At 25.2% G+C, this 12,342-nt stretch overlaps 7 protein-coding genes across 7 annotated transcripts; 5 read left to right on the forward strand and 2 right to left on the reverse strand. All coding sequences in view use genetic code 12, as the record gives it.

Moving 5' to 3' along the window:
- Positions 1-522: 522 nt before the first annotated feature.
- KGF55_004639 (proteasome regulatory particle lid subunit) lies at positions 523-1,569 on the reverse strand (the record flags this gene model as incomplete). The annotated part of the gene is made up of 2 exons (XM_051759565.1): positions 523-1,036; positions 1,130-1,569. The coding sequence occupies 2 exons, from the start codon at positions 1,567-1,569 to the stop codon at positions 523-525; spliced, it is 954 nt and encodes a 317-aa protein (XP_051612599.1).
- Positions 1,570-1,783: 214 nt separating this feature from the next.
- On the forward strand, positions 1,784-2,362 carry KGF55_004640 (uncharacterized protein; the record flags this gene model as incomplete). Its single annotated transcript, XM_051759566.1, has 1 exon — positions 1,784-2,362. One exon carries the CDS (start codon positions 1,784-1,786, stop codon positions 2,360-2,362), a length of 579 nt encoding a protein of 192 aa, XP_051612600.1.
- Positions 2,363-3,350: 988 nt separating this feature from the next.
- CDC3 (septin) lies at positions 3,351-4,774 on the forward strand (the record flags this gene model as incomplete). The annotated part of the gene is made up of 2 exons (XM_051759567.1): positions 3,351-3,360; positions 3,420-4,774. 2 exons carry the CDS (start codon positions 3,351-3,353, stop codon positions 4,772-4,774), a joined length of 1,365 nt encoding a protein of 454 aa, XP_051612601.1.
- Positions 4,775-5,775: 1,001 nt separating this feature from the next.
- On the forward strand, positions 5,776-6,585 carry KGF55_004642 (nucleoporin; the record flags this gene model as incomplete). Its single annotated transcript, XM_051759568.1, has 1 exon — positions 5,776-6,585. The coding sequence occupies one exon, from the start codon at positions 5,776-5,778 to the stop codon at positions 6,583-6,585; it is 810 nt and encodes a 269-aa protein (XP_051612602.1).
- A 286-nt stretch (positions 6,586-6,871) lies between these two features.
- On the forward strand, positions 6,872-9,889 carry KGF55_004643 (uncharacterized protein; the record flags this gene model as incomplete). The annotated part of the gene is made up of 1 exon (XM_051759569.1): positions 6,872-9,889. One exon carries the CDS (start codon positions 6,872-6,874, stop codon positions 9,887-9,889), a length of 3,018 nt encoding a protein of 1,005 aa, XP_051612603.1.
- Positions 9,890-10,150: 261 nt separating this feature from the next.
- Positions 10,151-10,546, reverse strand: KGF55_004644 (uncharacterized protein; the record flags this gene model as incomplete). Its single annotated transcript, XM_051759570.1, has 1 exon — positions 10,151-10,546. One exon carries the CDS (start codon positions 10,544-10,546, stop codon positions 10,151-10,153), a length of 396 nt encoding a protein of 131 aa, XP_051612604.1.
- Positions 10,547-11,527: 981 nt separating this feature from the next.
- On the forward strand, positions 11,528-11,923 carry HTA2 (histone H2A; the record flags this gene model as incomplete). Its single annotated transcript, XM_051759571.1, has 1 exon — positions 11,528-11,923. The coding sequence occupies one exon, from the start codon at positions 11,528-11,530 to the stop codon at positions 11,921-11,923; it is 396 nt and encodes a 131-aa protein (XP_051612605.1).
- Between the last annotated feature and the right edge of the window lie 419 nt (positions 11,924-12,342).

Genomic DNA, 12,342 nt, shown 5'->3' on the forward strand with positions numbered 1-12,342 from the left:
TGCTATATACTTAATTGAAGTGAATAATTGGTTAATGAATGAATGTAAAATGATCTGTTGGACTGTAAAATCAAAAGTTTCACATTTGGTACCTTACTTTAGATTATATATAGATACTTCTTATCTTTCGTAATGGCTGTGGAGAATCAAAATATCTTGGGGAATGTTGAAAATTGCTTTTGAATTTATGCATTAATTAATATGTCATACATGAAACTGTTGAAATTTTGTACAACTGTAACGAACTTGAATTTTTCTCGGTTAGAAAATAAAAATTATGACGTAATGAATACCGAGAATTTCAATTATCAAAATACTGTTTTGATAGCTTTTAATCAACAAATTCAAGAGTTGAGTAGCAGGTATAGAGTATGAAACATTGATAATGCTGATAATATTATAATTAGGCTCGTAATTTCATTATCTCCAATTCTTCTGAAACTCATCATACTACAACATGTTCATATTTTGAAACAACATCGACTTTTCATTTATCATGCATTCTCAATTCAGCTTTTATTATCAATCTCCTTTTGAATTCTCTTCTTCTTCCTTTGCTTTCTCCTTTTTCCCTAATTCTCTAATACCATTTAAAAAATTTTCAATTCCTTCACCTTTATAATCATATTTTAAACTTTGTGATAATAAATAACCAGAACCATCATTTGAATTTAAATGATCAGATAAATTTTTTTCATTTTGTTGATAAAATCCACTACGTATAATTTCTATAATTTTATGTTTAGTTACGTCTTTAGAAATTGAATTTGGTAAATATTCTTCGTATAAATTTTTTAATTCTTCTGATGAATATTTATCTAAATGTTTCTCGATTTCTGGTAGGTTTAGTACTGATGTTATTGAGCCTATTGGCATTTTAAATTGTGGTGGTTCCTGTTGTTGTTGTTGTTGTTGTTGTTGTTGTTGTTGTTGTTGTTGTGGTTGTTGCTGTTCCTGTGTTTGAGAAGTTAATGCAGATGTTGATTCTTGATATGATGGTGGTAATGTTTCATTTGATTTATTGTCTATTTCTATGCTATCCTTTCGCTCTATTCTATATTCTAAAGTCAGTAAATTTAAATTCAAATTTAAAAAATCAATTTCATAAAACTCAATTGCACTTACTTACTGTTTATCTTCATCCATTGCATCATTATCATCAACACTAATTAATGATCCAATTTGTTGAATTAATTTATTATCTTTTTCAGTAAATTTATTTAAATTATCAATATCTCCAATATCTTGTAACCAATAAATATATTTTGCTCCACTACTTGAAAAAGTAAATGCAAATACTCTTCCAGTATTACAAGATTTTATTATCTTGATTGATACATCTCCTGGAATTAATAATAATTCATCTTTTTCTATTTGTTGTGAGTCGCTATTATTGATTTGAATTTGATCTTGTTGTTTTGGTGTCCATGTAAAATCTAAAAAATCTGTTTCTTCTGTACTCGGTTTAATTGAAATTACTCCCTTGTAAGGTAATGGTGTACATCTATTTGTTTCTTCATCGTATTTTACTTTACCTGCGTGAAACTTTATGGATTTTGTTAATGCCATTGTGAAGTCAGATTAATGCTAAGCTGTTGATGTTATTCAATTATTAGTTGCCACTAATTTGGTGAAAAAAAAAGTTTCGATCTCTAAACAATTTTAAGTCTCACACACTACCAATAGCACTTTACTAATACCACAGCTATACTGCTAATCATTTACACATTCAAGTTCCTACTACTCAATTGAAAACTCACTTAGCTTACAATAGTAAAGGCAAATGTCATTTCCACCTGAAGATGTAACAATAATAGTTCATAAAATAGCAGAAATACTACGATCTAAAAATCAAACATTAGCAATATCAGAAGCAGCATGTGGAGGATTAATATCATCATATTTAGTTTCTGAACCAGGTGCATCAGATTTTTATATTGGAGGTAAATTATTATATTCTTTAAAACAAAGATTAAAATTAAATGGTTGGTCTGATTTAGATATTAAAAATTATATGGGACCTAGTGAAAATGTAGTTTTAAAATTTGCAAGAACTGCAAAATATGAATTAGGTTCTACTTTTGTTTTAAGTGAAACTGGATTTGCTGGTCCTTCTACTGATTTACATTTAGTTGATGAAAATGATGAAAAAGATGTAAATAAAGAAAAAGATGAAACGAATGATAATGAGAAAGAAAATAAAAGTAAAGCTGAGGTAGGTACTGTATTTGTTGGATTTACTGGTCCAAATGGTGATTCTTCAACAACAAGAAATTTTCCAAATCAATCAAGAAATCAAAATATGACTGATTTTGCAAAATTTGCTTTAGAGTTCTTATTGCAGCAATTACAAAATCAATAAACTTTTTGAAAAGAGTATAGTAAATATGAATTTAATAATATATAATGAGTTATGATACGATATTATGGTACTTTAAACATTTTTGTTTTGTTTATGCAATTTTATCTCTTTTTTCTATTTTTTATAGGCTAAATTAAATTAATTTTGCATTAGTCTTAACTCATTAATTAATAAATACACGTCAAAACTTATATTAAAATAAAAACTTCATTAAAGTCACTTATTGAAGCTTCAAATACACATGAAATATGAACATGAGCCTCAAAACAACTGCAAACACCGTTGTAATAACTTAAACATCGTTGAAAATAGATGAAATATGGATGGTTGCAAAATTTAAACAGACTGTCCTCAATAAGTCCATAACGCAGTATTTAAGAAAAACCTTTAACTACATAGTTAAAATTTTGTTTTTTCAAAATTCAGAGTAGAGTTCCAAATGAAATAGCAGAATTGCTTAAAAAGCAATGAGAAATCCCAGTTACGTCCTGTTGTACTATTGGCGTTGATTTAGTAGTTTATCATAGAGTATCGTATTGATAAATCAAACTATCCTTCATACTCAAACGCGTCTATCATCCATTCGTTTCATAAAGGAATTACAAAATATTCATGCACAATCCATACCTCAATACATTAATTTTACCCGTAAATTATTAATTTACAGCGTAAGAAAAATTGATCAAAAAATAAAAACAAAAAAGTAAGTTCACGTATCGATTTTTATAATTAACTATTGTTGATAGAAATCGAAATTAACATCCATCAAAGAAGCAAATACTTGCATCAATTTTGGAAACTATAGTGATCAAACTGTAATATCGATATATATACATAGCTCAACTTTACTGCAACCATCATTCAATCACTGGATTACAATTTGAAATTTCAAATTTCACACGCCCAATAATAAATTTAAAATCGAGATCAAATCAATTTTCAATCTTAAAAAATTATATACACATAACACAATAAATCATTCCATATAATGACTTCAAGTATGTATTAAAATTACTACTATTATAACTTTGTCATTCAATACTAACTCACTATTTAGTCATTGACCATCAATCACCTACAAAATCATCACCACATCCAGATAATGTTAAAATTATTAAAAAAGTTTTAAATGGTTATGTTGGATTTGCAAATTTACCAAAACAATGGCATAGAAAATCAGTTAGAAGAGGATTTAATTTAAATATAATGGCTATAGGAGAATCAGGATTAGGTAAATCAACTTTAATAAATACACTTTTTAATAAAAATATAATGAATAAAGATGGTAAAGGTGATTATAATGAATTTTCTTTAAATGGAGTTAATGAAGATCAATTAAATGAAGAGGAAAATAATAATAATGAACAAGTTGATAAAAATGGATTTGATTCAAATGTTAAAATCATCAATACTCAAGCTGAAATTGAAGAAGATGGAGTTAAATTAAAAGTTAATGTTATTACAGCACCAGGATTTGGAGAATCAATAAATAATATAGATTCTTGGAAACCAATAGTTGATGAAATTAATAATAGATTTAATTCATATTTAGAAGCAGAATCAAGAATTAATAGATCAACAATAATTGATAATAGAATTCATGCATTTTTATATTTTATTGAACCAACAGGACATTCATTAAGAAGTTTAGATATTGAAATTATGAAACAAGTTCATGAAAAAGTTAATTTAATTCCAATAATTGCAAAATCTGATACTTTAACTGATGAAGAAATTCAACAATTTAAATCATCAATTTTGGCAGATATTGAACATCAAAATATTAAAATTTTTAAACCAAGTATTTATAATGATGATGAAGAAACTTTAAATAATACAAAAAATTTAATTGATACTTTTCCATTTGCAGTTATAGGATCAACAAAAGAAGTTCAAACTATTGATGGTAGATTAGTTAGAGGTAGAAAATATCCTTGGGGTATAATTGAAGTTGATAATGAAAATCATAATGATTTTGTTTTATTAAGACAATTATTAATTAGAAATTTTTTAGAAGAATTAAAAGAAAATACTTCAAAAAATTTATATGAAAATTATAGAACTGAAAAATTAAAAAAAATGGGAATTGAACAAGATAATTCTGTTTTTAAAGAATTTGATCCATTAGCAAGACAAGAAGAAGAAAGACAATTACATGAAGCTAAATTATCAAAAATGGAACAAGAAATGAAATCTGTTTTTCAACAAAAAGTAAGTGAAAAAGAAAAAAAATTACAAAGATCAGAAGCTGATTTATTTGCAAGACATAAAGAAATGAAAGATAAATTAACTAAACAAATTAAATTATTAGAAGAAAAAAAATTACAATTAGAAAAACAAAAATTATTACCTCAAGAACCAACTACAACTACTACAACAACTCAAAAAAGTAGAAAAGGATTTTTACGTTAAAAATGTTGAGAGATTTATATAAGTTTGAAAGATGAAAGTGTAATTTTTGTTTCGTTTAGTTTAGTTATATATTAGTTTTCTGGTTTGGTTAAATAAATATAAAATACAAAATTTTGATAAGTTCGTAATTTCAATTGTTTCATGAAACTACTTTTTTCCTCCTGTCACATGATAATTTGATTCAAAACTCGTTTGAATTAGTGAGAATGAGGGGAGCATATTGTTAGAGATTGAAGCAGAGAATTGAATTTTGTAAAGTGGAATTTCTTTCATTAACTTTGTAAAGCTTTGTTGAACTACATATGAAAAAAAAAGTGAGTAGGTTAGAGCTTATTATCAGTTAGACCAATAAACAAACATTTTTATATACGAGGTACGCAATCAAATTTATTATTGTATTGTTAACAAAGATTTAATCTAGTGTGACCTTTTACCTCGTATTGTTTTAGAATCAATAAAACCACTTACTACGTACCACTTCGAACTAATTTCTTTTTTTTCTATAGCTTTCTCCGAGATTAAATTCATGAATAATGAAATACGTAGCAGCAGCAAGTTTAATAAAAAACATTCCACGGTACAAAGTTAAGAAATACTATTAATACATCAAAATGAGATTACTTGATTTAAAAGAGATGACTTCTTAAATTTAAATGGGCTGAGATAAATTAAAGTATATTATTATGACGCAATTGACATGATTTAACTCTATCTCTACCTCTGTTCTTATATAAATTCTTAATTTCTAAGTAATAACGTTTGATTGTAAAGTAGAAGGAAAAAAATAAATTGAATTGAACAGAATCAAATTATAATATTTTTTTTACATTTCCTAACAACTTTTATTTCAGAAACCCTTTTATAACAATCAAGATCAATCAATTGGTTCAGCAATTGTACACCAATCATCAATTAATCACATCCAATTGAATAAGTAAACTCAATTGGTTATCACTTTTTACAAAACAAACACATTTTAATTACATCAACAAAGAAAAACTATGGCTACTGGAAAATCAAAATCTACCGCAACATCAGCTTCTTCAAAACCAGCTTTTAAATTTGATCAAGATAAATTATTACAAACAATTCAATCATTACAATTTGTTTGGTTTCTTGGTAATGTATTAACATTAATTGGATTTTTATTTTATTCATTAACTTATTTAAAATTTATTCCTTCATTATATAAACCAACTTATATATTAACATTAATTGGTATATTTATAAGTTTTGGTATATTAATTTTTCAAATTATTCAAAAAAATGGGTTTAAATTACCAATATTAATTAAAGATGATAATTTTCATTATATTTTATTAGCTGGTTTCTTGTTATTTTTAAGACCTTATGTTTTATTAACTTTAGTTCCATTTGTTATTTTCGCTACTTTTCATGTATTAGCTTATATTAATGGATTTTTATTACCAATATTTGGTTTAAATAATTCAATAATTTCAAAATATATAACAAATTTTATTTCAAATAATAATGCAAAATCTATACAAATTGCAAGTGGTATTGAATTAATTACATTTGTATGGTTAATTTTAAGAATGTTATTATTTAGAAAAAGATCTTTAAGTCCTGTATTAGTTTATTTAATTTTTTTAAAAAAAAGACATGAAGTTAGTCCTTTTACAAGAAATTATTTAAATTGGATTGGTAATACTATTGATGGTTTTGTTATTGATATTGGTCAACCTGTTTTAACTCAAGTTTGGGGTCATGTTAAAACTTTTTTCCATACTGTTGATCAATATAAATTAGTTCATGATTGGCAAGCAGAAGAAGCTGCAAAAGCTAAATAAGGGGGGAGATAAGCAATTGAGAAGAAAGAAGAAGAGAATGAAAAACGAAGTGAAGCTTTGTAATAGTTGGAATATTATGTCTAAGACTTTATACTTATTAAACATATTCTGTTAATTGTTTGTTAGTCTTCTGTTTAGTCTCTAAATTTGATAACGAACTGTAGCCAAAAAAAAAATTTAAATCCGATCGCAGCTTTATAAATTTTTACAACCCCAAATATTCATCTTGCACCCAAAAAATGCTCAATTGAATACTTCAGACCACACTACAGACACAACCACAACAATGGATTCAACATTGATACGACCGAGAAGACTATCTCGAATCAGTAATAATAAAATTTCAATTTTTTCATTCATTTTAGGTGGTTTAATAATTTTATTAACTTTAATATCATATCAATCAAAATTAAATGGACCAGATAAATCATCATGTAGAGTAGTTTGGATGTATCCATCATATATAAAATTAGATAAATTTGATCAAACACATACTCAATATTCTTTAAAATATGGATTATATTTATATAGAGAACAATTTAAAGATAATTTACCTTTGGAAGAAAATAATATATCTACTTTAGATTTAAATGGTATACCTGTCTTGTTTATACCTGGAAATGCTGGGAATTATAGACAAGTTCGTTCTATTGCTGCAAGAACTTCTGAATTATTTGAAGAATTTATTAATGATTATAAAAAGGATTATTTAATTAAAAATTATTTAAAAGATCAAGAAGATGAAACTCAATTAGAATTTAAAAAGTTAGATTTTTTTACAGCTGATTTTAATGAAGATTTTACTGCTTTCCATGGTAGAACAATATTAGATCAATCTGAATTTTGTAATGATGCAATAAAATTTATCTTAGATTTGTATTCAGAACAATTAAATCCTCCTACAAAAATCATCATAATAGGTCATTCAATGGGTGGAATAGTTTCAAGAATAATGTTAACATTACCAAATTATATTGAAAATTCAATTGAATCTATAATAACATTAAGTTCTCCACATTCTGCTTCTCCTTTAACTTTTGATGATGATTTAAATTCAATATATTTTGCAATTGATAAATTTTGGTATCAAGGTTATAATAAACACCAAAATGAAAAAAATGAATTTCAAGCAATAGCTCATAAAAGATTAAAAAATTTATCATTAATTTCAATAACTGGTGGTGCATTAGATTCAACATTACCAGCAGATTATACAAGTTTAAGTTATTTAGTACCAAAACTGAATGGGTTTACAGCTTTTACATCGGGGATTCCATTAGTATGGACTCCAATTGATCATTTAGCTATTGTTTGGTGTCAACAATTACGTACAAGAATTTCAAAATCTTTATTAGATATTGTTAATATCCACAGAAATGTTAAAAAATTTCAAAATAATGATGAATTATGGTTAAATGAAAGAATGAAAATTTTTAAAAATTATTATTTAACTGGATTTGAAGATATAAATGATGAAGAATTGGAAATAGTTGATCAATTTGATGTATCAGCTTCAAGATTAGAAGAAAATAAAATATATGATATAACTGAATTATCAAGTGATAAGTTTTTTGAGTTTAATTTAAATGATAAAAATAAAAATTATCATTTTTCATTAATTTCATCAACTTCAAATAATAACTACTACATTGAAGATTCAAATAAAATTTTAAAAATTAATAAATTTTTATCAACTATACCTAATATCAAAACCAACGAGATATCAGATTCTTCATATGATGGATCATTACAACCTTATTATAATTTAGAATTAAATTCAAAATTTTTAAAAAAATTTAATAAATTATATATCAACATAAATGATCCAGAACAAGATTTAAAATTTCAATTAACTACTAATCAAATAAATTATCAATTCAGTGGTAGTATGTTCAAGTTTCTAACTTTTGGAGATTCAATAACATTACCTTCTTCACGTCCAATTATGATTAATATAAATATACCAAATGCATGGAATAGTTTATATGTTTATAAATTAAAATTAAACACACCCGGAAATGATAAATTCTTGATAAGACAATGGACAAATGATCCATATGAATCAAAATGGTATCTTGATATATCCAAAGAAAATCCCATATATTTAACAATGCATGGTATAGCACCATTTGTACCACATTATAAACTGACGTTGAATTATTCAATGAATTTACAAATTTGGTCAATTTTACAAGAATCTAAGAAGTCATTAAAAATTTCAATACTGATTGATTATTTATCAAGTTTAAAATTATTAATTTTAAGATTTAGAATTACAATAATTGGATTTATTATTTTTATAATAAGTTTGATCTTTTTTTTACAATTTAATAATCAACATGATAAGTTTTCATCATCATTTTTCCAAACTTTAATTTATTTAAATTCAAATTGGTTAATTTATATTGGTGGTGGATTAATTCTATTGAATTATTTGATTAGTGTTAGACTAGTTTATAATTTTTTACAGTTTCTTAATCCTGTTGTATTACAAGATTTTAATAAATTTATAGGGAGTGATATAACAACTGAAAATGGTGAAATTTTTAATGTTCACTTATTGTACCTAGGATTAACTGAAAAATTTTCAATTATTGGAGTACTACTTTATCTTGTATCAAATTTTATAATTGGATTAACTTATTTAATTTTAGTTATATTGGGATCAATTATCAACTTTGTTTTAAATTTAATACCATCATGGCTAACTACAAGATTAGCTACTTCATCAAATTCAAAATCATTAAAACTAATTCAAATATTAATTATTATATTCATTGTTTCATTTATACCTTATTATTTACCATATCAAATAGTTTATTTATTATGTTGTATACTACAAGTCTATAACGTTTTAAAGAATTGGAAAAACAAGGAGGTTAGTATATTAAACTATCAAATATCAATATTAATAATAATGATTTGGATATTACCAATAAATTTTCCCATTTTAATCGTGTTTTTACATAATTTAAAATTAAATTGGAAAACTCCTTTTAGTTCTCATCATAATTTATTATCAATAATACCTATAGTTTTATTAACTTATAAGAATAAAAATTTTAAAAATATTAAGTACTTAAATTTCAATAATAAGATATTCAAAGTGGTTAATGATGGGTTGATTTTATATCTTGCTGGGTTTTCATTAATTTATGGTAGTAGATTTACTTTTTTCATTCATCATTTATTCAATTTATATTGTTGTTTTTTATGGGTTTTAATCTTGTATAATGAAAATATTGAAAAGGATAAGAAGAAAGAAGATATTATTAAAGTAAATGAATTTAATAAATTAAATTAAATGTATAGAGCTAGAATTAACTAGAGTTATTTAGATTAGTCTTAGAAATTGTATAATGTTCTGTTTGTAAATATAAACTAGATACTTACTTAGTAAATTCCAAGTTATCAAGAGTAACAATCAAGAGAATAATAAACTACAATAACAGATACATTTGATAATAAAAAACCTATATTAATTAATATACATAGAAAAATTCAGCAAGAAGTGAAAAACAAAAATTAAGTAGTTAAGTATTAAAAGACATAAAACTTTTTAAACTTAATTTGAAGCAGATGAATATTTAGTAACAGCTCTTGTACCTTCAGAAACAGCATGTTTAGCTAATTCACCTGGTAAAATTAATCTAACAGCAGTTTGAATTTCTCTTGCAGAAATTGTTGATTTTTTATTATAAGCAGCTAATTTTGAAGCTTCTCCTGCAATTCTTTCAAAAATATCATTAACAAAAGAATTCATAATTGACATTGCTTTTTGTGAAATACCAGTATCTGGATGAGTTTGTTTTAAAACTTTATAAATATATGATGAATAAGTTTCTTTTCTTGCTTTTGTTCTCTTTTTTGGACCTTCTGATGATGAAGAAGTTTTTTTAGCAGCTGGTTTTTTTTCAGCTGGAGCTTTTGAAGCTGGTTTTTTTTCTGCTTTTGGAGCCATTGTATATGATTAATTGATTTGATTGATTGATTTAACTTGAATTGAAAGTATAAGAAAAGATGTGTTGTAAAAAAAATAAATAAATTTAAAAATCAAATTTGAGAATTAAATCCTTATTTATAAAAAAAAGATAAAATAAATATTAAGAGAGAGTGAGAGAGAATAAGAGTAAGTACTAAGGTTGTTTTGATTTCCCAGTTTGTGTTTAAGACTAAGAGATAGTACTAGGGAGAGAGAATAATTAAATTATCATTGTGACCAGAATACACTACACAATACACGTACTTACAGAATTTTGATATTTGCCACCAGTTTGAATTAACAAGAGAATAAGTCAAAACAAGAGAGAGAGAGATTAGGAAAAATATTTTGTTTGTTGTGAGTATAGTTAGTAGTATAATTAGTAGTATAGCGTATAGAGTAGTCGTGTTATTTTGTGTAAAGGAAGTCGCGTCTTGAAGAGAGAAGAATATTCTCATGAGTAAATTTCAGTACAGGTGAGTAAATTTCAGAACAGCTTGACACAAGAGAGAGAGAAAAAAAAATAATAATTACTTAGCACGCACGCAATTAATTTAATTCAAACGAGAGAAGGAGAAAATAGAGGAGAGAGAGAGAGAGAATTGTACTGATTACTGCGATACGTTACACAAGATATTTAATTGTCTAGTAGTAGTTAGTAGTTGTTTTGACTTTAGATTATTATGAAATTGATTCTACAGATGAATTGTTGAATACATTCAATTACTGAGCTCTTACACTACCAATTTCTTTCTTACTATCCTTGTCTTCGTACTTTGTTTTTGTCCTCTGTCTGTCTATGTCTTTTGTTTAATATTTTGTTTTGATTATTTAATCTCTTAATTATAAAAACAATTTAATTTCCTTTAAAACTTATTTTTTTTATTCAAAACACTTTCTTCTTTCTTAATTTAAATTCATTCAATTTTCATACACAACACATAATATACACATAATACAATGTCAGGAGGTAAAGGTAAAGCTGGTTCAACTGAAAAAGGTTCAACTTCAAGATCTGCTAAAGCTGGTTTAACTTTCCCAGTTGGTAGAGTTCATAGATTATTAAGAAAAGGTAATTATGCTCAAAGAATTGGTTCTGGAGCTCCAGTTTATTTAACTTCAGTTTTAGAATATTTAGCTGCTGAAATTTTAGAATTAGCTGGTAATGCAGCAAGAGATAATAAAAAATCAAGAATTATTCCAAGACATTTACAATTAGCTATTAGAAATGATGAAGAATTAAATAAATTATTAGGTCATGTTACAATTGCTCAAGGTGGTGTTTTACCAAATATTCATCAATCATTATTACCAGCTAAAAAATCAAAAGCTGGTGCTGCTTCTCAAGAATTATAAACTTAACAATAATTCTTTGTTGATGTATAATTAGTTTGTCTGTTCAATTCTTTTTTTTTAGGTTGGGGATATATTTTATGAAAATATTTGTAAAATTAAATAAGTATTTACATATCTTCTATTAATATATAATTATTTGTTCTTGATTTATTGTTCATGTGTAGTAATTGCTCTAGTTGTAACATCCTAGACTGATCACCCTTGATTTATATTTTTGTGAGCTTATTTATGTAGAAGAGACAATGAATATTCTATTTTAAAGTAAAGACTAATAAACGCAGGCTGTTGATCAAGTGTTAATCTCTTCTCATAGATCGTAATCGCAGCAATCTTATTGATTTACTTTCAAGAATCATTGATGAGTTACGGGCATTCATGGTGACAACGCCATCAATTGCATTAAATTTTCATTTCACTCA

This window comes from Candida pseudojiufengensis (assembly GCF_024610245.1).
Source record: "Candida pseudojiufengensis strain CBS 10847 chromosome Unknown scaffold12, whole genome shotgun sequence".
Taxonomy (NCBI): Eukaryota; Fungi; Ascomycota; class Pichiomycetes; order Serinales; family Debaryomycetaceae; genus Lodderomyces; species Lodderomyces pseudojiufengensis.